A 27,788-nucleotide genomic window follows, 5' to 3' on the forward strand; every position below is an offset into this window, starting at 1 on the left:
ACCTGATAACTTACGCAAGCCGGAATTAGCTTTTCTGCGAAGCCTGTACTACCGACTATTTTCACCCACGGGGAGGCACGACTTTCATTGAACGGCGGCCCCAAGTAACCGGCTTTCTCCCTTAGCACTCTGCCCTCTTTCAGGCTTCTGCAAGCGCCATCGGCTGTCTCTGCCTCAAAAACTTCTCCCGCTGAACTACTTTAGGGGGCCCTGCGCTTTCTGTTACGTTTTGCGTAGTTTCATCAAGGTGTAAAAACCCTATGGGCAGGACCATCGTTAGGCGTCAAGGGTCGCACTGTTTCGGTGGGTCGATAGACAGTCACAGGCGCGCCCCCGGGTCGATTGTTCTTTCCTCAGACACATTATTCCGTTCGTTCACCTCTTGGAGATGCAGGGTTTGTTTTCTGCGTTTCTACCAAGAGCGGTGAAGGAAAGACTTATACGCAATGACACTGCTGAATCACGCGCTGAAGCGCGGAAAAGGGGGACGTAAGGTTCCATACTGGTATCCCACATGCATGATAGAGTTGAAAATCGGGTAAATTTAGCCGCCATTTCAATTCTGCGGCCGCGTCAACTGAGATAGAAATCCCACCCATTGCAGCGGAATCTACGTTTCGCTTTGAAGATGCACGTTCAACGCGCCTAAAGCGTAACATGCTCTGCGTAGAACTTCTCGGAGGTAACATGACTTGCTTAAATTATGAGATTATTGTGCCTGAAGGGCACGTTTCATCAAAGGGGGCTTGTAATGCAGGCCTAGTCTCATTTCTAAAATATCACCACAGGACACCTCGGCTTCACGATAAGGCAGCTCTAGTTGTCTCCATCGTCTCCTTGAAGCCGTGACAGCTTCACGTTGTTTGGTCAGAAGCAGTCAAAATGTGGTGAGAGAGGAAGCAAAGGTGTGAAAGGCAACGAGGTGTGCTATAGATGCATCAGATTTGCTAGCGTAAACTGGAGATAAGATAACAGTAGATGAAAAAGAAGAGAGAGAGAGCACAGAGCGCACGCAGGAGCAGGCACATCAAGAATTTGCAAGATGATTCATTCACGCTATTTGGTGCCGAGTGTTCTTAGGGAAGTGGGAAAGAGGAATACCGCTGCAGTACACGCCTCATACATAACTTGTTTCGATGGTGCAAATACACTGTGCTCCCAAGTGGATTCAATGCTAACGTATTACTGTCGATAGACATGGTGACACCGGTTCAGCCGCAATGTTTTGTTTTCATACTTTCATTGCCTCAGAGAAGACTAGAAGAGCAGAAGGCATTCAGCTGATGCCGAATTGTCTGTATCATAATGTTTCCTCTCTCTTTAAGTTGTATTCACCTTCGGATGATCTTGAAATCTCCGTAATTACTATATGTGCCTACCACGTCGAATTCTTCATATGAGCACAAAAATGCACGCCTGAGATGAGTTCAAATGGGCTCAAATGTTAATATAGGGCATGAATGAAACCCTTTTACTTGCATGTGGTTCTCTTGCATTTCCTTCACCGTGCTTAGGCGAGGAATGCCTACAGCTACTGATGCGATGCCACTAGTCATTTCTGTATCCAATGATATTAAAGCATGTGAGGCTGTCAGTGGTGTTATGTAAATAAACGCATGCCCACACATGTACGCAAACTTCTACTCCTGCAACTACAAACACAAACAGGGAAATACCTATGTGAGAGCTGCCTTTTGGCCGAGTATTCAGCCTGTGTAAAACTACAATGTTCTACGCTATTTGCACATTTATTCTTTCTCCCTTTCTAAAGTATGTTTCTAGGATCAACTCTTCTTAATGTAAGGTTGTTTCTCTGACCCCAAAAAACTAAAACGCCCCGCACATTTCATGTTATTCTATAAGCACTAGATGTTAGCAATGAGTTCACTGTTCGTTCACGTTTGCAACGTTCGATAGTAAAACACTTCGCAATGCCTTTCTCGCGTTTGTAGTTGCCCAAAGTTCTGCCTTCTATTGCTGCTGCTGGCACAAATTTGAACGGCCAGACAGAAAACAATATATATATATATATATATAGAAAGAGAGAGAGAGAGAGAGAGAGAGAGAGAGAGGAGGAGGAGGAGGAGGAGACAGGAAAGACTGGGAGGTTGAACAGAATTTGTATATAGTTTGCTACCCTACACGTGGAGAGGGGGATGTGGGAGTGAAAGAAAGAGAGAGACAAGTCACGCGTCTTGATCGCAGCTTTGCATGCAGTGAGCCTGGTGCAGCATATCTAAAGTTGGGCAGTCAAGTCTACCGCCTTCAGGTACTGCAGAAGGGCTCGAAAGGCTTTTAAGCTGGGCTGACGAGCTGTGAGGCCATGTTACCAAGCCGTGTGGCTCTGCAAATGGCCTATCGTCCAGTCTATTGAAGGCACACTGGGGAGCTGGCCAATGTTAATCACAGCGAGAAAAGTAGCAAAGAAGTTGATCGACGGTCCCTTCCTATTGAACTGTGCGCACATGGGTGAGTCCACCATTCCAACGCGATAGTTGTGTGGTTTAGTGAACGCTACTCCTACCCTAAGCCGACACAGCAGTATTGCGTGACATCATCATGAAAGGTTTGTTGGTAATGGCAGTTTCAGTGATGAGTCGAGGCTGTATAATCGACGCATAGAGTTCTTCGGAGAATGCCAGTAACACAACGTGATGGTACGCGCGAGTCTGCGAAGCTCTCATGCAGCGTCTACTCTCGATAAATGCATAAGAAATGTCGGTGCTCCAGCCTGGGTAGGTCGGAAGCTTGATCGGCGGGGTTATTACCAACGACGGCACAATGTCACTGTAAAGACTGAAATATTATATAATGTCTTCGTTCAAACACGCAATGGCAAATTACGTTGATTCGGGACACCAGTTGATGGTAATTGCCATGTCGTAAACTTCACACGCTTCGGACGGCTGCGTTCGAGTCACAATACCTATCCCATTTGCTAGGCCTTTTTTTGTTTTTTTAATGTATTCGACAGGAGTAATTATTCCGCGAAAAGCAGAAGAGGCAAATTTCTGTGTTATGACACAAGAGTGTTTGCATGAATATTTTCAACAGACGTTTCTATTAAGCTTGTAAAATTATGGGGTTTTACGTGCCAACACCTGTTTCTGATTATGAGGCACCCCGTAGTGGAGGACTCCGGGAATTTCGACTACCTGGGGTTCTTTAACTTGCCCCTAAATCTAAGTACACGGGTGTTTTCGCATTTCGCCCTCATCGAAATGCGGCCACCGTGGCCGGGATTCGATCCCGCGACCTCGTGCTCAGCAGCCTAACAGCATAGCCACTGAGCAACCACGGCGGGTTCTATTAGGCCCTCTTGGATACGAATAAAGGTAACTCTGTCAGGACAAACCACATTCTCGAAGCACGCTCGTGCACATTGCTCTCAATGGTCAGGCTGTCAAAAGGTAACTTTTCAGAGCGCTGCACAAAATTAGCAGGTAGAACAAAATGCCACATGCGTGTTTGCATATCGCCGAGGTCGATATCTCCTCCTCTCGAAGAACGCAATTGAACTGCAATATTATGCATCAATGCACATATATTGGACATTGTTCCAATATCAGTGTGCAGTAAACGAGAAATTATGCTTTGTTGAAAAGAAGTTACTTGCAGTGCGCAAGCTTACGCTTTCCTGCTTACGAGCCTTAGACGTGCGTCCTAAACGTGGTTGTCAGAAGCCGAAAGAAATAGCAAATCGGTTAGGGACCTCGACGTCTTCCGTGTGCTGACTCAGTTAGGTTGACCTCAATATATCGAGCAAACGTTCTGTGACATGGCGGTTCAGACGCAGGGACAGGAAGAGCCATGGCGTTATACTGCAGTGGAGCCGGGTAATCAGGCACATCGTCGACACAGCTTGTGTCAACTCTGTCAGCAGAACCGAGGAACTTACTATGGGGACTCATTACAACCTCTCTGACTTCCTCGGCAAGCCGCTGTTCTCAACAGTCTGCACTTGTTAGCCTTTTTTTTCTATATCTTTATCCATCCTAATCGCCTTGGAAATATTTCGCTAGTTTCAGTGGGACCTTTCGGTCTTCTACTTCTTTTTACTGCGCTGTATCTATTTGTCTTGTACAGTTCCTTCCCATCTCTATTGTTTCTTTTTACTTTTTGCTATACTGCGAGTTTAGTGCGCATCAACCCTTTCCTAAACATGCCACTTTATATCCAATTCTTTACAGACATCCTTATTTTTTGAACTCTATTCGCTTTGTGCGTGCATGTGCGATGAAAGGGTTACTGTGCAAATATTTGCGCAGTAAATGTCTCGTTTGGTCAATTTCTCTCGCATTCAAGAGAAAATGTAGACACACTTGACAAAACAAGACACGGCAGCCGCTTATTCGTACCTTCGTTTCTGTTGTCGTCATATCCTTTGTCTCGTCTTCATTTGTTCAAGGAGCCAGGTTAGGTTCTAGTTGGATAGCAATCTCCTCGTTCTCAGTGCAACATACCGGCTTGTCAACACACCTTCGCTTGCACCTACTTTACTGGTGGGTACATGGGTGAACTTCCCGGATTTCTGTAGAGAACAAATACCATCGAGAACGAAGAAACAGCTGCGACTCTAAGGTACCTTGTTCCCTAACGGGATGTTCCTTTCCTTCCATCCTTTCTTTCGTGCCGCCAGGCTCTTCATAACATTATTTACATTATAATTTATTTCCGCACATTTACCCCTTTTTTTATTTCTGATTGCCCTGTGTTCCTCACGTTGCCGTTTCCTTCATTTTTGTCCTCATCATCTCTTTGGCCACTGTATTCTTTCCTTGATTCCTTCCAGCATCCAGCTTTATATTTCAGCTGGACAGCCAGCGGTTCAAAGTCCGTGCGTCCATCAACCGCGCTTTCCCGACTCCGTCGCCCCCTCAACTTCTGTACCGCCAGACAGATGGCACCACTTCCCGGTGCCCTCGCCAGACCGCTCAAAACTCCAGGCGCTGCGCCAGCGCCTCACTCCAACGGTACATGCGCAATGCCGCCGCGGTTCTCTCGGGCCTGACAGATCCTCTTCGCGTCTCATCGCCGGTGTAACGTACGACGCTCGGTCGCTGGCGGGTTTCGCTCGCACGATCGCACGTGTTCGTGCGCGCGACCGCATCCTACGCCCGCTCACGCCGTGTGCGCTCCCATTAGCCTGAATGTTTTCCTTTATCCGAACGCTGCGCACGAGTGCTCGGGTAGGAGTTCCAGGCCCCGCTATCGGGTAGGTTGTTCAGCACAACGGACGGAAGCCTGGAGAATTCGTTTCAGTGGAACTAGCTTCGTGCAGCTTATGCGTAGGCAACGACAGTGACAATGACGCCACTTCAAGGGGTATACAGGTAGTCATTCGATACCTCCACTTCTTGTATATATCTTTTATTTTCTTCTGACATAGTATTCTGGTCGCAGTTCGTGCCGTTGGCATGCAGAGCAGGTGGTCGGCGCTCGCATCCCGAAGCGAAGGCAGGCCATCGTCATTGCTTCGTATCTCTTGCCCGCGTGTTTGTCCAAGCATTGCGCCCATTATGCAAATCTCTCTCGGATTATGTTGTTATGTCGAGGAGAGCGTCGAAGAAGAACGCCGTCGTGAGTGGACACACTCATGGATACGCTCTGGCGGCCGTGAGTAAGCCATCCTACGCTGAACGTGCTTTGTAAGCGCCGAATCTTCCACGCCGTTTTCCGTTGCCTCGTGTGTGCGTACCGCGCTGACTTGCAACTATCCCGCGCACGGTGTTTAAACCATTCTATTCGAAAATCTGTTTTCTGTGTGACATCCTACTATGGCTATAGGAGGTTGGCTGGGTGGAGGTGCGGAGACGTCCTGGCTCCGTGCGTACCTAGACACTTCTGGAGATGGGACCACCACGATGCCGGGTAGAACGGAAACATCAAATCATTCGAACGGTGAGCGGAAGCGCTGCCATCTAGACTCACTGAGCAAAGTTCGCCGTAGCAAACCAGCACGCGGTGCAGGCATGGTGCGGTCGGTGACCGGCTCGCTTAGCGCCATGTGTGCTTCCGCAGTTGCAAGGACACGTGACTACCTTGAACATCATTCGGGTCCCGAACTAGGTTCGAGTTCAGGTCCAGCAGAGGAGCAGCGGCGGACATGACCCCGCTGCCGTCGACACCACCATGCGCAGCAAGACCAGCAAAAGCGGCATGACGGTGCCGGCGCAAAAGTACCGACGTGCATCGACTACTGTTTTAGGCGGAAGTGGTGTACGACCACTGCCGCGTGGATACCCGCTATGTGTGCCGGTGTTGTGGCTGTGCTGTGTTACGTCAACTCGCTGGATGGAGATTTCGTGCACGACGACATAGTGGCGGTGGTGGGGAACCCAGACGTCACCGGTGAGAACAGACGACACGCGTTGTCGTCGTCGTCGCTTTGGATGAATGACTTCTGGGGGCGAGCGATGGCCGATCGCCGGAGTCACAAGTCATACCGGCCACTCACAGTGCTCAGCTTCAGGTGAGAACGGCAGAAGGTAAATCTTTGTCCGTAGAGGCGTGGTGCTGGTTTGAAAGAAGGTGTGTAGTGGAACAACGAATCTACAGCGTAGCACTGCTCAAACAGTGAGCTTCCCGCACTGGGCACAAGAAACTAATAAAGTGAGCAAGGTCACGCTGTGGGATGCATCAGTGCTTCACGGACTACTGCTTCTGAATTTCTTCGCTCTTCTGTTGTGTTTGGTGTGTGAGCTTGGTTGACTGCGGTCGTAAAAACTGTGTTGTCAACTGAAAGAGTGGATGGTAAAGTGAAGTGGCCGCTGCAAAATTCATTTACGCGTTGCCTCCCCCCCCCTCCCCCCTGTCCCTGACGCCTAGCTCTCTTACTCAAACTTCCACCAGAGGGGCTGAAGCCTGAACTTCAATCTTTCCTAATAAGGTTTTCTTCTGACCACTTCATTTCCATTTAGCTATTACTCCTTGACGGTAGGAGACGTCCGGAAAAAACATACGAGAGCACTTTCCTCTCACATCACGGAAAGGTACAAATGAATTAGAAAAGGCAGAGTTTTTAGCATAGTTAGTATAGTAAGTGCCAGGCCGAAATCTCTCATTTATTAGGCGCATTTTCGAACACTAGAATGAAAGGCACAACAACTTACGCCGCGCTAATTATTACTGGTTTAGAGTTTCATAGAATCGTATGAAATGCAACTTTATTGGAACCGAAACACGGAGCAAAGTAGCGAGCTCGCTTAAGCATAAATTCACTACTTTCTTGGTGCTACACTCATTGCATTGTGTATGTAACTGAAAAGCGACCGTGAGATAAGTCCCTGCACGCGCATATTCAAATACGATAGTATTGCGCAAACTAGTATAAAGTGCTACCAACGATTCACTATTTATCCATACTGACTTTTTCCAGAATGATTTCATCTTCCCGTGAACGCCTTACGTTTGCTCTGACAAAAGGTAATTCGCAAATAGTACGACCAAAATTTTCAGTCAGCATTTACAAGTCGTTTGATTTAGCTGGGGGGTATTCTGCAACAGTCCACCTAGTAGACTGCCCATCTCGGCTGCTGCTGATTGGATAGGGCCGCCGCTCGTCTCCTCTCTCGTTGCATCCAATCAGCAGCGGTCGAAATGGACAGTCCACTAGGTGGCCCCTTACAGAATACCTCTCCCTGAATCTTGTTGGAGTTCAGCGGAGAGCATCGAACCAATCCGATTACGTGTACTTATTAGCGAACAATGTTGCCAGCAAAGATACTTCCCTCACTGCAGAGAAACCAGATTTGAAGTGCAGAGAAAGGCCGCCTTAAATTTTTTTTTTGAAGATTCGAGTTCAAGCGTCAAGTACGTTTTGTTGAAAACTTTCATTAGGGTAGCTTAAAAAGTGAAGCCAATAGTCAAACAGGGATGGAGCTTGCACTTGGTGTCATCAAGAAACCAGAATTATGACATTTTGGGGCACATCTCGTTCACGTGTCCTCGTGAAAGAAAGTTCGGAAGTGCGCGAACGAAAACTAAAAAGCAACGCTCGTAAAAGTATTTTCGCACGCACGATCTCCAAGGCTGGAAGAGCTGGATACGCTCATCACGAGCTTCAGAAACACAAGCAAAAATTGGGGTATCTTGTAACTGACAAGTGACACTGTTATAAACATCTTGGAGCGTGGTTCTCGTGGTATTTGTATATAATTGGCTTTATTTTCTTTTTCAGTTTCTTTTTTGGCGTTCAAGGCCCTACAATAACGTTAGCGCTGAGCGATTACGGAAGGATGATGGAACATGTGTACAACTTTAGCAAAGAAGTTATGGAAATGATGGTGCAAGTACCCACCCTGCCATCTATCTTTTCGGCTCAGGCGATGCCCAACGAGCCAACGGTTAGAGCACAAACTTTAACATTCCTTACAAGCTCCTTGGCTGAATTCCTTCCATCGTCACTAGGCGACCGCGCGATATGCAAAACTCTGAGATTCTCGTTTTTACAGTTTTGACCTACCCGGAAGTTTAGCCACACGGTTGAAAACTTTGCCCCGGGAACTCGGTTGGCGTGGAGCAGCCTTCCTTCTGATATGAATTGCCAATTCGCCCGTGTTCTCTTCAGGCAGCCACGTGCGTCGGTTGGCGTTCGGAAGGGCACCTAACCTTTCGCTTTTCTTGTATCAGATTTTCTTTTTTTATTCTTTTTGCGCTGAAGCGGAAGAAGGGCTGAAAGGATGCGGGAGGAACTGTTGAAACGCCATTTGCGCGCGTAATGACCCGCAGTAGCGGCCCAGTCACGCCACGCAGCTGGCGTAGCGAAACTTTTTTTTTTTGCATGCCTGGTGGCAAACGTGGCGGGAAAAGCTGGAGAAAGCACCAGAGGCTTGTGTTATTTTTCTTACATCAGCTCTGCGTGTGGCCAGTAGAAGAAAGGCGGGAGGCGAGTAAAAGATGGAAGATTCATCACTGACCGCCGAATGAAAGGACTGGAGTTGTTCTGATATGCACCTGTTTGTTCAAATATCAGCGCACTAAGTTCACAAAGATTTCCATTTGTAAAGACCTTTCGCTGGCTCGCGAACTGTGTTAATATTGCCGTTTGCGGCTACACACACTGGTTCGTCGCCTGCTCCTGTGGACCGATGTAGCTGATGAACTGCTTGAACTGCTTTGTGAATTATGGGCGAGGACCTGCATTCGGAACCAGAACTTTGCGCGGGATGTGGATTCCTTGCATAAAAGAAAAATAACACAAAGAAATCAGCTCCTATTTCGGCTGCAGTCGGTAAAACACTACGTAGACCGCGCACATTAGGGCAGAGGTGGCGAAATGGGCCGCATTCCCAGAAAGCTTATCACACTAAAACCGTTCGAGAGCTTGTGCCAGCCATTTGTGAAGCTGGCCATATTATTAGCACTTAATCACGGAAAGCTTCGTGAATTCGGCCCCAAGATACCAAGATGCGTGCACTGGCTTAGAAAATTTGCAGCGTTTTTTTTCTGTCACGGCTTGTGTCTCTTTAAAGAACCGCATTCATAAAAGCATGGTTTGCTAAGGAATAAACTGAAACTCTATCATTCCTGTTCTTGTACATCTGCGGAGCCCCTCCAGGCTCTAATCGGATTTCCTGTCTGCTCAGTTTAGTGGACTGGAGCGGGCGAGACCAACATTCAGATGATTGTACGATGATGTACGTCCATGCTGACTTCTCCTTTAATATCAAGCATGCCACCGATCACATTCAAAACCGTAAGATAATTTTATAGAACTAAAGCGCCTACGACTCGGACTAAACACTGAGGACAATACGCGTTGAATGTCTGTAAGTGACACTGCCTTCGTAATGTGCTTTGAACCTTGGAATTTTCTCATTAACGCCCGTTCTTTCAATCGCCCTGAGCATTTGCGTTCTAATCATGCATCGATTCCGAAAACAGAAATGTCAAATCTCTAACTTCCCCACTGGGAAAACATATTACTTTCACTGGAGCAATGAAGAGTGCCGCAACCTTGTCGAGCCACTTAAAACAAGTCCTTAAACTATGTTTTTAAGGTCAAACAAATTCAGTCGAGCAAGCTCGCTCTCCTCAAGAAGCCGCTGGCTCTTTGAATCAGGGGAGCTTACCATAAGGACTGAAAATTTTCACCTTCCTTTAGAGCAATAAAAGTTTTTTTCAATCAAAGATTCAATGCGTGCGTGAGCTCAGTTACGAAGCCAAAACGGAGTTCGGATGAAGGCCGCGCGGCAACCTACAAAGCCTGAGCATAACAAGAAGTGATTCAACCATTTTCCTTAAATATCCGGCCGCATGAATGAAGTCACCGTTGGCTTCCAACTATATTAGATGGCTTTATTAAAAGGGTTCCACTGTGAAACTAGAAAAAAATGGAATCAATTTTTGTTTGCTGATATTCATGTCATGCCCTCCAATTGTCAAAGCCCCCCCCCCCTCCCCCTATTGACTTCTCTACTTTCTCGCCCTATAAGCAGGGATTACTTGACAGAGTGCTTGTCTCCTTTAGTATGTCCGGAAGTATACACAAGTTGCTGATACCACTAATTTGATTAGTGCTGGCACATCTCCTGTTTGTTTAAATATCAGTGCACTAAGTTCACAAAGATTTCCATTTGTAAATACCTTTCGCTGGCTCGCGAACTGTGTTAATATTGCCGTTTGCGGCTACACACTGGTTCGTCGCCTGCTCCTGTGGACCGATGTAGCTGATGAACTGTTTGAACTGCTATGTGAATTATGTGCGAGGACCTGCACTCAAAAGCCGACTAAAATGATTGGCCGCACGTAAATACTGAGTATCATCACAGGCAGCAGCAAACAGCGAAAAATAATAACTGACCTGCGCATGGTGCCAGCTAACACAGAATGGCCTTCGCGAAAGTAGAACGTCTTTGTAAATTTGTCTCATGTTCATAAGTGAATGTTTAACACCTTTTACATAGAAAAAAAATGGGAACAACGATCAAAGACGGTGAGTCGGAAGCGGGGAGAAAGGTGCAGCAGTAGGAAGATAACGACCAGTGACATTTGACGAAGTGTACATCAAGGCCTTAATGAAAATCTTCCTAGTGTATGCCATGTCAAGTACGACCACTGGCAAGTAGTGATAGCCAACTTACTAGCTAAGGCAGTGGACCGATAACAATTAAGTAGGTATTAGGGTAACAAATACAGCCTTTTGATTTTCACGCACATTATATAGCCCCAGCACAAATAGCGAGAGATAGAGAGACAAAAGGGGAAGGATAGACAAGGAGGTTGGCCAGTTTAAGTACCGGCTGGCTCGTAACCATTCATGTGTGCGGATAACGTGCCCTATACATGAAGCTCTCTATTATGCTTTTAGATGATCAGCAAGCAATTCTCAAAAGATCTTGCTGGATGAGAATAGATAGCGAGATACTGTCTTTCTATTGATAACAAGAAATGTTTTCCGTCATGAGAGTCTCACAAGCAATAGATGAACGTAATCTTCTGCCGTTCTTTTCTCTTTCGCTGGGCAAGAAAGCCCGCTTTCTGTACGTGGATATGAAATGCTTTGTATGATGCATACAATTCTTACCTGCCGGCGAAGCCATGACGACGACATATACACCAGTGACATGCATGGTTGATAATTCTGAAAACTCGAAAAGACATTTGTGCTTACGCAGGCTAGAGTTTGCAATGCCGCCAGTTTGACAGAGCATAATAATGATTGCTACTGTCTGACACAGCCTAAGATTATCTATTCAGTGACACAGTGAGCAGGAGTTCTCTTGAAAAGAGAAAAAACAAGGGCTCCTTAAACTCGTTATGTTCAAAGTGCAGCACTATCAAGTTTAGTACGCATATACTTCTTGGGCACCTTAGGCGCATTGATGTCAATTTGTGCGGCAACGTTTAAGGATCGTGAGGAGTATTGAACACTTTTTTTGCGAAGATCACTACTAAAGAAAACAAAGCAGCGCTGTATAATAAATATTCGTAAGAAAAACATTAGTCACATTATCAATTTGACCCTCCTCTCAAAAGCCTGGATGTCAGAGGCGTCTACAAATATTTTATCAAGAAACCAAAATAAAATATCGCTGCTCTTGTGCTCTCCATTTCCTGAGTGCGTTACTGAAAGCCAACAAAATAGACCACAACAGGCCGCACTAATGGTGACGAATTGTTTCCGGCGCGCATGGCTATATTCTGCTATAAAGTGTTGGCTCATTGAGGTAGCTTAAAAAGCGATCCCGCTCTTTCGGTAATCTTCGCTCGCTGGGAAAGATTTCTAGAGCCTTAAGGGCTACAGTGGATGTGCGTTAAAATAGAGGACCGATATTTCTCAATCTCTATAGGATCCGCGAAGGATTACATGGGTTTCTGAAGTCGTTCTCCTCATGTGGAAACACCTTTCCGATTTGAAAACGATGCGATAAAAAAGCACTGCTTTGATACATGGAAAATGTAGATCGTCGTATCGCAGTTTTGTTAGCACGCCTTAGTACAACAGTCAGTGTCCTTCAAGGCTTATTTTATTTCTTATTTTTTTACCGTAAGAGTTACATGTAAGACTCTTGCCAGAACCTCCGCTATAGCATCGAGAACTTTAGAAGCGTTGTTTGTTAGTCTTTCTTCCTTCGGAAGACAGTACAGGAACTGATTACTTTTGCTTTCTTTTCTTTTACTTAGGTTGAGACGCAGATGACGCAGAACTTATCTAATGCAACACACAACAAAGCATATTATGTTTTATGTTCACATCTCCTGCAGCGCAAAGTGAGTTCATTGTGGCCTAAACGCTATTCACTATGTCGCGATAAATTTGCTTCGGATGTTTTACTCGGTTCGAGCTCGGTCCGATATCATCACAACGTAGCATTAGGAACACACACATACATATGAATGCTATATTTATTGCTTGCGCGCCGGCTAATAGCAATAAATCGACATCGACAGACACCACGTATTGCGGTTTCTTGTCATGAACACGAGAAACGAAAACAATTAATAATAAAATAGGTATACTTGGAAGGCGGCAGATGAGAGTTATAGAATACATTTTCATTTTTCTAGGTAAGCTCCAGCAAATCAATTCAGTTTGATTTCATCAATTCAAGTAATTAGAGCGTTGTGACCCTGTCATGTTGCGCATTTTGTCTCGACGGTATATAGCGTTTATTAAACTTTTGTCTTCGGAACACATATCGCGTGATAGCTGTCTCAGGTGTGGCGACAAAAAGTATTTCAAACGTTATCATTAAATAGGCAAGCAAGAAATATTATGTTCTGCCTCTGCCTCTAATACACCTTTGGTAAATAAAGTCTACGCAGAAAATGCCTCAGAGTACTGTTTCAACACACAATGCGAAATAAGGAATTCCTTTCAGAACTCGCATTTTCTAAGTTGACGCCACAAAGCAAGTAGCTCCACGGCGAGACACACGTGAAGGGAAAAAAAGAAAGAGGCAGCGCAATGGTTAGACTACACAGATGTTTTTGGCCCATTTCAAGTGAGGGAACAACTACGCTAGTTCTCTGCATCTCCATTCATAGCGATTGAGAGAAGCTGCGGACTCGCAGCGTGCTGCACCGTATTACAGAACCAGCGCGTACGGTCACGCGCACGACGATCGTCGGCCACGGTCTCGCCGTCATGCCACCGAGGCTCAGTCTGTGCACTTGCCAACGACCTCGTGCGAAGCGTTTCCACGGGTGTGGTTGCCCGTAGCCGCGCGCGCAATAAAAAAAAAGAAATAAGAACAACGTGCGAAATGCACTGAAACGTGCCGTTCCGCCGTGTCCGGTAACGAGCTGGAAGCGGAATGCCCGTTTGCTATAATGGCGTATTCTGGTGGACTCTGCGGATTGCATTAGTCACTCGTGAGTACAATGCCCGGTACCCTTGGCGCGCACGTTGGTGTGCAACTTTATTCACTCGTACCGTGGCTGTTAATTACTCCGTGAACTATGTGCGAACGTACAGGTCTGAAATTGGAAACGTTCCGGAACACCGAGTAGGAGCTATAGCAGTGATGAGTAATAATCTTTCTTTGCTCAGGTGGAGGTTGCAAAATATTAGAACTGGGGATATAAAACTGTCAGTACACCAACAGGATTAGCTAACGGGCAAGTTCGTACAACTCTCTAGAGTATTACGTTTGTACCAAGGAAATGGACAGGACAACAAGCCGCACAGCACGACGCGCAGAAACGTTGTTGCTGGGTCATAACTACGTTTGCGTCCTTTCTCTTCAATCCTTTGTACATATAAAGGCTCAGTAGCTTAAACGACTGTGGTGCTTGGTAGCATCCGTGTTGACGGAATTACCCTTGGCCGTAGGTTGATGCGTGTGCGCTGCCGCACAAATTCAGTCACTTGAGCTTCCAACTTTGTATACGCTCCGTAGTGCCAACACGGGCAATACCTGTCCACGTTGGTTTGCATGCCTTCTTGTCCTGTTTGTTGCGCTGCACAAACTTAGTACCACTACACAACTAAATAAAAAAACGAAGCAGTATTACTGATACTCCTACTACGACTACTACTACGACTACGACTACTACTACTACTACTACTACTACTACTACTACTACTACTGGAAGTGCTACTACTACTACTGGAAGTGCTACTACAACTACTAGAAAGGACCCAATCTCCTCAGTTGTTCAACGAGTAGTTTCTGAGTGAACGGCTAAACGAGTATTAACTGATTTCTGTTCACACGTTGTCACGGTCTGTTGCGCCTAATTTGTAGAATAGCCTAAGTTTATCGTATCTAGTACTTACTTTACTGATAAGATTAAACTACTTTTTCTATACGTTGCCTTCTTCATATTCACTGGTAGGCGTCCGGAATTCAGAATTAATTTACGAAAGAAAATTAAAAGTTAATCGCTGAGGTTTTTACGTGGAGGTAAGTAACGACTAGGGCATGTAGAAACAGCTTGAATGTCGTGAAGTGCCTTGCGAACAACTCGTTAAGAAATTTGTGCTTGTTCCGGTTATACGAAATGAAAAAGAAATGAGCAATGGATGGCAACGTTGGGCAATAACACGCATTCCCGCTAGTCAGTGCTTAATGTAAAGTGCCGATGACGTCTATTGAAAATTACAAATGAGTATTATTGTTCGCGTGAATGCAGAAATGATAATAATTCAGAAAAATTTACTTACTTACCGTCTCACTCGGTACAATGACTAGATGGCAAACGATACAGCTCCCGGAAATCCCTGCAACGTAATGGACAGCTCTTTAAATTCCTTCTCACTTTAGTTCAAGTATACCGCAAGGTTTCAAGAGCACAGAGAAAAAAAACAACAGCCTAAACACTTATCAGTGCTCAATTTTGATTGTTCTATCAACTAGCTTTGAGAAAGACGCGGGAATGTTCAGTTTAAGCTTTTCATTCGGTTAACAGCATGCGAAAATCTTGAAAATGCGAACAAGAACAGTTTTCTGTAAGTGAAACTGGCGCTTGAGCAGAGATGAACATTGGGAGAGGAGGCAGTTTGCTGTGCGAGAGACCAGCCTTTCGTAACTACGCAGTGGTGCGCCATCGTCTGATACTTACTCTGAGCTATATTCTTGGAAGGCATAGCTTTGTGCATTTCGACTCTGCATGCTCTCTACAATAAATAAAAAAAACAATATGGTGTCCCCAAGACACGTTCTGCATAATGAAATAAAATGTGAAATACCGTGTTATTAAAGCAAAACAAAACGGCATTTTCCGTGCAAACTCTTCTTTAAGGCCTGCAGCGTTTCGCAGCTTCCCGTTGTCTCGTTCTATTTCATTTTTTTTTTCAGGAAGGCATTTTTGCAGAGCTAAGAAACCGGTTGCCTATTTTTACCTTTCACAAAACCCACGAGAAAAAAGGTGAAAATCTGCCATGGTAGCTTAGTGGTTGTGGCTTGGCGCTGCTGATCTCCATTTGCGCATCTTAATGAGGGTGAAATGCAAAAAGTGCTCTTGTGCCTGTGCTTAGGTTCTGCTTCAAGATCAAGATTATTCCGGAGTCCTCTCATTACGCCGTGCCTCATTATGTGATCGTGGTTTCGGCGCGTAAAACCGCGGAATTTGATGATACTATTAGTGAATGAGGCACTGTGCAACTACTCAAATCCTCATGGAACATCTAGTTTAGCACCATCCAGTTTATTGCAGTTTATTTAAACGCCACAGCTGGCGTAGCATTTGGTTTGTGGCGCAACTGCAGAAAACTTGTCAACAAGCGAATTCTTCGTTCCACTAAGCTCTGAGTGCTCCGTTTTAAACATTATGATGGTACCAAGCTTATCAAATGAAGAAATGAGTTAGCAAACAGGAAAAAGAGAGTTCGAGACATTAAAAAAAGGTTAAATACAGCGACTAAAGTGAAGTCTTCAATGCGTGATCTCTGGTCAGTTCGGCAATACTTCAGGTGTATTATGTTCGGATGAATTGTAGGTAAGACAAATTTTCCATCACGGCAAAAGATCAAGAGTGATAAATTGCGTAAAATTATTGTGACCTGCTATCTGAAACGGAGTAACATTTCTCGCAATTTGAAGACACCCCCAGTCTCTGCCTCTAGCATTATCTATTTCTTCACACTTCAATATGTAGCCTTGCTTTATCAGTGCGCACTCTTTCTTATCTGTTTGTTCGCAACCTTACTTCCCAAGCTGCTTTGTATTGCGGAGCAAGTTAGTTTCACATTGAGTGCTGATTGCGCACGTAACACTGCACGCAAATCTGTTGAATGGAGCTCATGCGGCTACCGAGAAAGTGAACCACGTTGTGGAAGTAGTGCTCTGTCGTTGATCAAGTACGGTGCAGTGGCGGATTTCTTTTGCATTAGGGGCAGTTTGTCATGTTGAACAACACAGACGCTCTTTCTTTTGGCAGCACTTGGTTCTTTGGAAAAACGCTCAAATGCCTAAATGCTAAAAAAACTTTGTTAGCCGGCATCTGCGCTCTCTGCTTATAGAGTTGTAACGCCAAAAAACGAATGAGTTCAAATTTTGGAAGTGTTTTACGCACGGTGCATGTTCCTTTTGTTTTCTTTCTTTCAGATTATGCATTTAAATATTACCAGTCTGTTTTTTTATACCTTCATTCCCATATTTTTGCTCATGTCAGAGAGAATCTCGCAGTACAACTCTCTGCAAACATGAGCTTCTGTTATCGTAAATCACACAAATATTTTAAAACGACTCTACAATAGGTGTCCTTGTAGTTTCGTAAACAGGCAATAGTTTTAAGGCTCAGATCTAAGGACGATAAGAACACCAACATTTCAGTCCTTGATGATCGGCGAGAAAGCGTCTAAAACCTATAAGCATTTCAGTAACAAACAAACAAACGAACACTGACGCAGCTCTATTTGATTACGGTATTCTCAACCGAGAAGAAAAGATCGACCAGCGCTTAGGATCATCCTCATTTGGGGAACAGTGTGAAATATGCGCCGTGTGATCTATTCTAATGGCAGCCGATTTTTAAGAAGTCCATTTAAACGATGTGATGATGTTTCCTTCACTATTCCTTCTTCCAGCACGGCGGACACTGTATCCCCGGACACCAACCTGTTCTATAGCTAAGTAAGATTATTTGATTAAATTATTAATTACAGCTTTGACGCTAACGTGGCAATGGGAGCATTGGAGGGGGACGCCGCGGGGAACAAAAATATTTTGCACCGCTTTAAAAGCACCATTTTTTGTCGAGGCATTCTGAGACAAATATTCGCCTTTTCACGCTCCCATAGCGAGATTGGGCACGGAAAGAGCTCCGGAAGCCCTGCCCACGTTATTGTCGGCACCAGAGGCAGAAGCCTGCTAGTAGAGCAGCGCTAATAAAAGACCGCTCTATCGTTCACCATATACGACACCAAACTTCTCGGAGAACACAATTCGGCCCTACGTTCCACGTCTTACAGCACTTAAGCCAGCATGCAATGTATACCGTTGATGAGCATGAATGCGGAATCGAACGGCAAGCCTAAGGCGTAAATAACAAATACGACAGCTAATCGAAGATACAAGATGCCTTTGCTGCTTACCCAGGCTTTAACAGGTAGCATTTAAGTATGCACTTTATAGAAGAAGGTATTCTCGTGTCAAAGTCGACTAGCTCTTAGAGACGTTTTTCCCGTGAGTCACGTGACGGGTTCTCGTGATTTCTGTTTCCCACGTGACAACTCCAGCTATGAAAAACGGCCTTAGACTGATCCATCATCGGGATCGGTACTCTTTCCTGAGCACTTTCATCGTATGCACTCAGGAATATTCCACCCTGAAGGGTGTTTTTTAGTGCACAAAATTAATCCATTTACACCTATAGAAAAGAGAATTTAGATGAACTAATACACCGATTTGAGAGGGTGAAATTCCTGGAATTTCCACCAATTTGTGTTTTACACAACATGAAGCAACACGAAGTTCTCTATGCAGTACAATAAATCCAGAGCACTGGCACGTACCAGAATCGCGCGCTGACTACGTATCGCAAATGTGCGCTTCAGGCTACCTTGGTTACTAAATGATCTTGTTGTTAATGATACTCTTGCTTTTCTATCTCGTATGTGAGCTGTATACTATTATCTAAGGTTAGGAAGTGCAATGAAATTTGCTTTTTTTTTGTGCATATTGGTTTGTTTATTTTTTCTCATCTGTGATCTTTATGCACGGTGTGGTAAAGTGCCTGAATTGGAAACAATTATAAAGAAACTGTGTTTCCACTGTGCCGCTCCTTTTGTTTTAGGGGTATAAGGCGTTGGTCAAGTTGCCACGAGCCGCTTTTTTTTTCTACACTTTCCCCCCGCAATACCGCATTTTTGTTTTGTGCAAATAAAACATGCGTACCTTATACACATAACGTACTTTCACAGTCATTTCCATAACATACTAATGCACTGATAAGCCTTTAACATCAACGCGCCTATATGCGAACAAATTATGGACTTTATGGAAATAAAGATGGACCTAATTTTTTTTGTACTTGACCACTCCACCGACACAACCACACAGAATAATACAGCACCTTCAGAGTGCTCCAGCGCCTCAAGCTGCCCTGATGGGTAGACGCCATGCTTTTGGGGGAACTTCAGTTTATTTATAAATATGCACCAACGTGAAACAATGGGAGTGAAGCTCGCAGCAAGATGTGAAAGTCAGAAAGGAGAGAACATGACAAAGAAGTTGTGTCTCTCAACTTTACCACCAGTGCACGCCACCTTCACAATTAATGTTGAGTTCTTATAGGTAGACGACTGCTCCGCATACACTTTGCGAATGTTTATTCCAGTGGATGCTGCATCAAACAATGCAAGGCTTACTGTGCGTAATACTGTGCCAGCCACAATCACGCAGCCGAAACAACATGCGCCTTAAGAACAATGATTGGCTGACGCACTATGATTATCTGATCATTGGCAGCTGATCTACCAAGAAACACCGAGCGAAAGACACTTAAATCAAGCCAGTGGTGAAAAAAAACAACAAAAAAACAGGGGAAATGAAGTGGAGGAAATAAATCAAACAAGTGTGTTTTCTTCAAGTCATCACCGGTGTTTATTCATGTCGTACTTTCACTATATGACGTGCTCGAACAATGACTTGCTCAGTAAAAGCGCGATTCTGGGTTAAGCTTTGCTTAGACTTGTACCGACATCAGACGTTCAAGCGGCATCAGAAGCAGGAATATAAGCTCACTACATGAAAGCACGCACTCAATGCAGCATTCGTCCAATTTACAGCACATGCAATGTCGCAAACGCCACCTGATGCCAGAGTCAATAAGGAAATGAAATGGAAGAGAACGAGAGGCCGGGACGTGAAACAGAGGAGCGTCAATATTTTTATATTTATTACTGATGTGTGAGTAAGAGTAATGCAGTATTTTCTGTTCTCTTTCAGTGGGCGTTGCTAGTGGCATTATAGTTTTTTGTGTACTCTGTCTTTTTCTATCAATATATTTGTGTGCAAACTTGATTCATGACGAGCGAAAGCGCTGTCAAAGACATCGGTATACCTTAATAAACGGCAATAGAGGGAACGAATATCACATAAACATGTGATCCGACATCGGGCATATGCAGCACACAGAGATAGTTCGGAACGAGCGAGCGTGAACGAAGTGAAGGAAGCCCCTTTCATCTGGAGTATCCCAAGGTACGAGTATTCCCTTATGCGCATACGCTCATACGACGAGGCTCCAGTTTCTTATTAGGTTTCTCTGCGTTGGTTTCATCAAGCGTCTCGAGGGAATCAATGACTGCGATAGCATGCGCTGTTTTATCCTTCGAGACCCTCGTCTTCGAGATCACTTCAGAGCTTATTCGAAGAGCCGCCTTTGTTACCGGAAGTAACGCAGCACTTTCATTTTTTGTCGCTGTGTTCTACATCCGTGTTCTCGGCCTATCGCAGCGCTGGATGGCGGCGTTCTCCAGAGACGTCTTTTCAAGTGTCACCATACTGCGCCTTGAAGCACTGGCTTTAGTCTCTCGGGAATAACGCTATCATCTCAAAGCGACCACTCAACGGCCCCGACGGGCTTGGATTTGCTCCATCTTGAACCAACCACCCCCAGCCAAGTGCCTAACCACTCGCTGGCGTAAAATATTTTCCAACATCACAGACGCAGTTTTACGCTGTTTTATTTGTCTCAGGAGCCCTAGATAATGACGTCAGCTAGAATTCATAACATTGATACATGCATATTGCGTGTTTCTTGTGGCCGATGCACGTGGGTGCCCCGACGAAGACGACGAACGCTCTCTGGCTCCCGAGCTGTCGGCTGAACAAACCAGCGCTGCAGTAACCCTTACCCTTTGTTAATATACTTTATAAATAGTCTCCAGTTTTAATCCTTTGTTCGCGTAGCAATATCCTCTCTCTCTCTCTCTGTCTCTCTCTGACCTTTCTTCGTTTCACAGCGTATAATCTGCATTGCAGTGTTCCATATTTTTCCCATTTATTTTACTGTTTCGACTGGCAATAAAACACTATACCATTGGCGTGGGATAGCGTAAGAACTTATACGCAAGGTATTTTAATTTCTGGGCAAGATATTTGATTTATTTCTGGGCAAGACACTTCCACGTTTAATTATCTTGCATACTTCTCTTCCTCGGTTCCACTGATGAGCAATGGCGCTACATACCGGCTTGCAAGAAAGTAACCGAAATAGCAGTTCTTTTGTGTTTACTCAGTTGCGGACAATTTTTGTTTTCAAAATGTACTTCATCGAAGAAATTATATTTTAGCTATTGCTAGACAGCTGGACTCGTTTAAATAAGTTGTCACTGTACAGTACTTTAGCGACCACTCTGAGGCACCAGTGCAAAGCAGTATTTCGAGAAATACTACAAGTGCATAGCATTTTGCTGTGCAATGAAACATTTAAAAAAAAAGGCGTTTGTTGCCTGTATAGGAGATATTCGAAATTCTGCAAGTACACTTCTCCACACATCTAATTTAATCTGTACTAGACGAAAATAAATGGGGAGTGCATTGGCGCGTGCCGCGATCCTTGCATGATCCCTTTCTGTATTAACCCCCCCCCCCCCCCCTTCGCTGTTTGCTGACCTATAGGGAACCCAAGCTCAAGTTTGGGCGCGCGACGACAGCGCGCACTGCTGCCCCAGCGAGCGAGCAGTGCAAAACTGGGGATAGACGGCGCCCGCGCCGCCAGGCGCAACCAGTTTGCAGGCGGCCACTGCACGTGCGCGCCCGCGCTATTCACTCGAGCCGGGGCACTGGCGCGTCGCACCGCCAGCTGGGAACGTTGTCAAAAGGCTTCTTGCGCGAAGTTGAGTTTCCACAATGGCAAAAGCGGCCCCGCCGAAGCGAAAGCGTGGTCCGAAGTACTGTGTCGTGGGCTGGTGTGTCGTAACGAGCCCATAATTCTCGTGCCTTCAGTACTGGCACAGCTACTTCACTGAAGCAGTGCATGTGAAGCATGTTTTTCTAACTCATTTGGGAAAAGGTCCGAGACATCTTTTTCTAGGCGTCTCTTCGGCTTTCCGCTTGGCTTGCCCGATTTCTGTGGCTGGCTGATGCATGAATTTACTTCTTTATTGTTGACGTAAATGCACACCGCAGCTGCGTGCTTGCACTGAGCCGTAATGCCAGCTTTGCAGGTGCATCTCCTTCTCGAAAGCCAGAATTCCTCTTTTCGTGGCACGACCACTGCAGCTATGAAAGAATGAAAATAAGGGTGAGACAGTGAAGCCATTTGCCATTACTTTTCAAATGCAGCTGCCTTCCAAACTTCCCTCTACAAATATTCAGCAACATGGCATGGTGCGCATTTCCAAAGCTAACTACAAGTTTGCACCTCTGCCACAATACTCCAGGCTGCCATATAAAGCGAAAATAAAGGCAACATAATATGCTTACGTTTACTAATATAAACATTCAGCACAGTGTTTCGAGTGTGCGTTCACTAGCGCGCTAATTACGCGAGCGCATCACGCGCACGATACCATATCGCGCCTTTAATTCTGCATCACTCACACTGAACCGCGTTCGCGCAGCAGGTTTTATGCACCTGTAAAACCGCTACTTTCACAAAACTCGAGTGCAGGCATGACGCGACCACCGAAATCAACGAGGTGAGCAGTTCAACTAGCTTCGCAGTGCTTAAATTTCAGCTGCCTCGCCACCAAATCAGTGGGTGATCCTCCAACGGGCGAAGCACAAGTGTGGTATCTTCCCAGGCTTTTCAGTGGGATGCCATGGTCGTACAATTATTTTTTTTCGCACGCCGCAAACCTACGACCCCGACAGTAGACGACAACAACTGTAAGGCTGCCATATCAAAACAACTAAAGCATACGCTTCATATTCGACAACGAAAAACATCGAGAGTGCGCGGCTTCATTTCGCAGTGTGTATAGACAATCAGTATTTTTAACATATGACAGAATGACCCTCACCTCGAGGTACACGTCGTGCACGATTTTGTCGCTCACTTGGGAAATACATTTTGCATTGAGCTGTGCCTCGTTTCCGTTGATTGTCTGCTCCACAGAGTTTACGTGACTGACGAGCTTTTCTCCTTTTAACAATTTGGCTTTCCTAAAATAGCTGGCCGATCTTTTTGAAGCCGCACTGAAGGCGATACATTGTGACGCGCCGCACGTGCAAAGCGAGGAGAGGGCCCTGCACGTGCACAAAAAGCGAGCGGCTGCAGCGCGGCGCAGCAGAAATGCGCAGTGGATATTCCCAGTTTCGACTTTTTCTGCCAGAGATGGCGCTACCCGTCAGGAGCAGTGGCGCCGCTCGCGGTCCTTCGGTAGCCTATAACCTTGGCTAAGTGGTAGCGTCAGTGGGAGGGCGGCCATCGACGAGTGACGGAGCACGTAACAGTGTGTAACAGCGTACTTCCGGTATATCGTATATTCTACTTCATTTTCCCCTGCCGATAAGTGACATACGGTTTTTCGCTCTGGTGACTAACATAGCAGGCGATGTTGTCTAGCAAAGCCATTTCCTTCAACTTTCCAACACTTGCCAAAGTTATGTCCCCTTTCTCCACAACAGCGAGGCCACTTTGGTATCATTAAAGAGGCTTTACTTTGGTGCCAGCAGTGAATTCAGCGCAGAAATGCGTAGGGGACGTAGAAATGTCGCTACAGGACAGCGTTTAACCAACTGAGTAAAATGTGTTCCATTTGATGGGAATTTTTCAGGCTGTTGAAACTGATGTTTCAATCTGTCTGTCAAATTTTTCGCGAGATTCTCACAAAATTTAATTTCTGTCTAAAAAAGAATGTACCACGAAGTCTAAAACTTGTAATTCGCTATAAGCTGCATTATTAGCATCTCTAAAGTTCGCAAATACAGCATAGTTCTTAAGTATCAATATGAAAAGATCAATGCTTGGTTGGTGTTCTGGACGCGTCATATAATTCGGTGGTATAACGCAGAATGTGATGCAAAGATTGTTAATTTTATAGGGTACTCAAACAGATTAGAATAACAGAATGGTCAAGTCTATAATTGTGGATTCACAGGGATGGGGTAGTGGTAATCTTGAGAACCGTATATAGCTCAAATTTCCCTCACCAAATTGCTCTAAACTAAAGAGCTGCATTATTATTCCTGCGGTACTCATGATAGACTTCTCATACAAAAAAGTTTTGTTGAAATTGTTTCACTAGTTGCCAATTGAGAGCCTCTTCGATCCGCCTCTCATGTGCATACGAATAGGAAGGACCCGAGGCAAGCCTTGCGCGTAAACATGCCCTCACACTATCACATCGACCAGGCCACCAGTCTACCACATGCATATCCGTGTTTAGCTGGGAATAAAAATATATTCTTTCAGATCGGCACAGTTTGCCGAGCTTGCATGCGACATTCGCCGCGGTCTGTCATTGCGAGATTCCAAAGCGCAAGTGCATCCCTTCAATTTACATTGGCATTCATGACTTCACGGCGCATAACTCGTGCCGCTGTGTGTGCCAACTGGTGACCCGCGATCCCCGAGCCCAGCCGTTATGTGTGCCAACCGGTGACCCGTGATCCCCGAGTCCACCTGGCACGCTTCGGTGCTAGCTGTATGAAGTATACCGATACTGTAACCCCATGTTCGAGATTCTGACGTATGTGGCGCCAACTGCGTGTTCTGATGCGAAAAAATCAGTACGCACTCTTCAGTTTCAATGCAGGTAGCCGAAGCAGTGTACGATAATTTCATCGATTTAGTTTTGCGTGCGGCCGTTTAATGCGTATGCGTTGCGATTACGACGAGCGCAGAAGGTCACTCACAGATACAAAATAAGACACTCTATGTACTTGTCCATAGCCTTGGTTTAGACACTTTTACTTACTTTCGTGTTTGAATTTTTAGCTACGTCAACTCTGCACAATGTCTATACAAGCGTGTTGGCAGGTTGGCCTATATACTTCGTTCGGCATTGATCCTTCGACTTATCAGTGGGTAGTTTGCAGGAGAATAAGCAAGAGTGAGGAAAGGTAGGTAAGTCGAGCAGACTTACGTCTAGTTAATTGCACTACACACAGGTAAGCAGGTAAAGAGAAGAAACCAAACAAGAAAATGGGAAGGCGGAAGGCACTGGCACTGAGAATGCGTGGGATGGCCCATCATGTCTACAATCCCACACTGAGGGAGTCGAGTAACAAAAAGAAATTGAAGTAACACCCGCATTGTTACGTAAGCGTTCGAAGTGCTGGGCTAAAGATAGGTCAAAGATACTTGGTTGGGTATTTGTAGGATGTCTGCATACATATATGCTGACAAAAAGTTAGTAGTCAGTTGTCCACGGATAGTTTAAAAATGCTGTTTGGACTTCTTGCAAACGGAAAAGTTTTCTGAAGTTTCCATATACTAGACGTTTACCTTTCGTTCCATGTTAGGCCAATTAAGCAAGCGGAAAAGTTTTGTATATATATTCCTCGTAGTTTCCTAGAACCTATAATGAAGAAGAGTAACCTTTTGATGCCTTATTTATTTAAACGCGGGACGAAATTTCAAACTGCGGTTTATTTGGCTTTTGCCCGTGCATTAAGAAGAAAAAAAAACGCTCGGTAAAACTTCATTGCGCCGTTGTGTTTGTCAAAGACAATACGTCACTAATTCGCGACACTGGGCATTGGGCCCACCTTCGGCGAACGCTGACAATTTATTCAGGTGGCCACGTACTTATAGAATGTGTGGATTTTGACTTCTGAAATCCTTATTTAAATAACTCGTAATTTCATTCTTGCTGGCTCAAGTACTGAGGGAACTTGAAGAAATCTTTCTTTTATTTTCTCAAGGATATGAACACTGCACATGTAGCATATGAACACCATGTGTTTTTTTGCAGCTACGATGTTTTCAGGCGTCTTTTACAAGTGGTGAGTGCCGCGCCCTTTCAACCTCACGTTCGCAGTTGCAACTACCTTGAAGGGATCCCACCTCTTTCGCACTGGGAATTTTTTTGATGAACCATGAGAGCCTGCCGCCCTGCTTTGCAGCAGTGTGTTTTTTCCTGTCTTACAACACGCAGATTCGTAAAAAATTCGGAAATAGTCAACTGGATTCTTCATCGTCTCCCGCTCGGGCAGATCTTTGGCACTGCCGTGTCTCACACTTTTCACCCAAGGCGTTTTCGCCCACTCCATCTCTTCAGTTGCTAAGAGGCACGCGGTCTGAAAAACTGCACTTTTTGGCTCCCTCGTGGTAGCTGGTTGTGTCGACTGTTTGAGATGTCGGGAGTTCAAGTCTGTACGCATAGTTCTCGCCGCCGCCTTCATCATTGAGACTCCGGTCGTCACTATTAATTTGCAGTAGGAGACGTGTATTCAGCCGACCTGATCCCTAAAAAAAGATGTGCACTTTTCTGCATCCAGTAAATCAAACGAGCCCATGACCTTCAATTTGTTGAAACCCTTCTCGTTCACGCCCTCCGCGTGCGTGCGCGAGCTCACCGCGGCTTTCTCCTTCCTCCCTCCCTCTCCCTCTCTCTATCTTTTCTTTCTATTCCCTCTTTCCCGTCCCCCAGAGTAGGGTAACCAACCAGACGCATTTCTCGTTAACATCCCTGCCTTCGCTATTTATTTCCTCCTCCTCCTCCTCCTTCTCCTCCTCCTCTTGCTACTCCCGGTCATGCACTTGTGCTCAAAGACATGAAAAGTACATTAGCGTGACCCACAGTCGCACGCTGCTTACTGCATCGCGGCAGAAGTAAATAAATGTGATGGTTAAAGTCTCTGCCATTATCCAGACAAGAGTGGCGAATGGTCGGCCTGTTCACCTCATTTCACCAGTGCTGCTAGCTTACGTCCACATTGTATTTGTTTACTTACAATATCTCGACAACGCAAAAGCCTGGCATCTGATTAAATAAATATACACCAGTCGAAAGGCCTAGCAAGATTACCGTGAATACCGAAGTTATCGTCATACTTTAAGAGGCACTGCTCTCGATGTCGTAAATTTCCGTAAGCTGACGAAAACACAAAACATCTTGCAATCAATTCGCACAACCAATTGATTTAGTCCTATAGTGACAGCTTGTTTTCGCGACGAGGGCGTTACCACAGCGACGATAGAAACTTTTGTTGTATAAATTACTCAAAACGATGACGAAAGTTTTTGCCGCCCTTTGCGGACATAAACTGACGCCTTCTTTCTAATCAAATATTCGTGAGAAGCGATGTTCCCAATTAAATATTCTCTGGCGTATCGTGCAAATAGTTCCTGTCCCAGTGAAATTCTACAAATGTCTAGAAGCGTTCCGAAAAGAAGAAAGCGACAAGAACAACAAACATACAGCATTCAGATACATTCGACTCCCACTTTGCTTTGTGCCGTTGGAGCTTGCGCCGCACGCGACCTAATAGAAAATCGATAGGTGAAAAATTATGGCGCGGGGCTCAGCGCATATTTTTGGAACAGTGAGGTCTTTGTGTTTTATTTTATTTCTCTTAGCATGCCTTGTTACCTCGCCTGTTTGTTTTTCGTTCCACTTCGCGTTTCGGCGCCCTCTCGAAAAGTCGATGCTGACATTTTTGACGATGGATGCTGCTTCCAGAGCGAAATATACGAGTGGACTTGTACCCGCACTTTCTTACGCTGTAATGTCCTGGTACTTGACTGACGGTGAGCCCCGTTGCGTTGACGGCGTTGGGACGCCCCTTAAGGCTTCCGAGTAGGACGATCGGCTTTAGATCCCTTATCATAAGTCAGCAGTTGATGGGCGGTGAAAGAATCAACAGCAGCGGAAGGCGCTTTCATCGCGAAGGCTAGCGGAAGCGGCTGTACTCAATGGACTGAGAGCGCCAGGCATTACCCGAGCCGTTACCAACTTCCGTACTTCAAAGAAGCTTGAAGGTGTTCAGTTGAGAAGATTA

The 27,788-nt window shown here is 45.3% G+C and overlaps 2 protein-coding genes across 19 annotated transcripts in view; one reads left to right on the forward strand and one right to left on the reverse strand.

Moving 5' to 3' along the window:
• Nucleotides 1-27,788, reverse strand: part of LOC135919011 (uncharacterized) — a 997,771-nt gene that overhangs the window by 28,324 nt on the left and 941,659 nt on the right. For 16 of the 18 annotated variants that reach the window (XR_011508264.1, XM_070524824.1, XM_070524821.1 and 13 more), the window contains one exon: nt 15,117-15,169. Coding sequence is in view for 16 of the 18 variants with exons in the window: in XM_070524824.1 (XP_070380925.1) it covers nt 15,117-15,169 (53 nt within the window). In the remaining 2 variants the exon portion in view is untranslated. Of the gene's footprint in view, nt 1-15,112; nt 15,170-27,788 lie in introns of all 18 variants that reach the window. The other 2 variants (XR_011508263.1, XM_070524828.1) reach the window with 1 other exon arrangement.
• LOC135919010 (protein O-mannosyl-transferase TMTC1-like) overlaps nt 6,242-27,788 on the forward strand; it is a 92,224-nt gene continuing 70,677 nt past the window's right edge. Inside the window, exon 1 of the mRNA XM_065452752.2 lies at nt 6,242-6,472. Coding sequence (XP_065308824.2) covers nt 6,249-6,472 — 224 coding nt within the window. The 5' untranslated portion in view covers nt 6,242-6,248. The remainder of the gene's footprint in view (nt 6,473-27,788) is intronic.

Source organism: Dermacentor albipictus, chromosome 9 (assembly GCF_038994185.2).
Source record: "Dermacentor albipictus isolate Rhodes 1998 colony chromosome 9, USDA_Dalb.pri_finalv2, whole genome shotgun sequence".
Lineage (NCBI taxonomy): Eukaryota > Metazoa > Arthropoda > Arachnida > Ixodida > Ixodidae > Dermacentor > Dermacentor albipictus.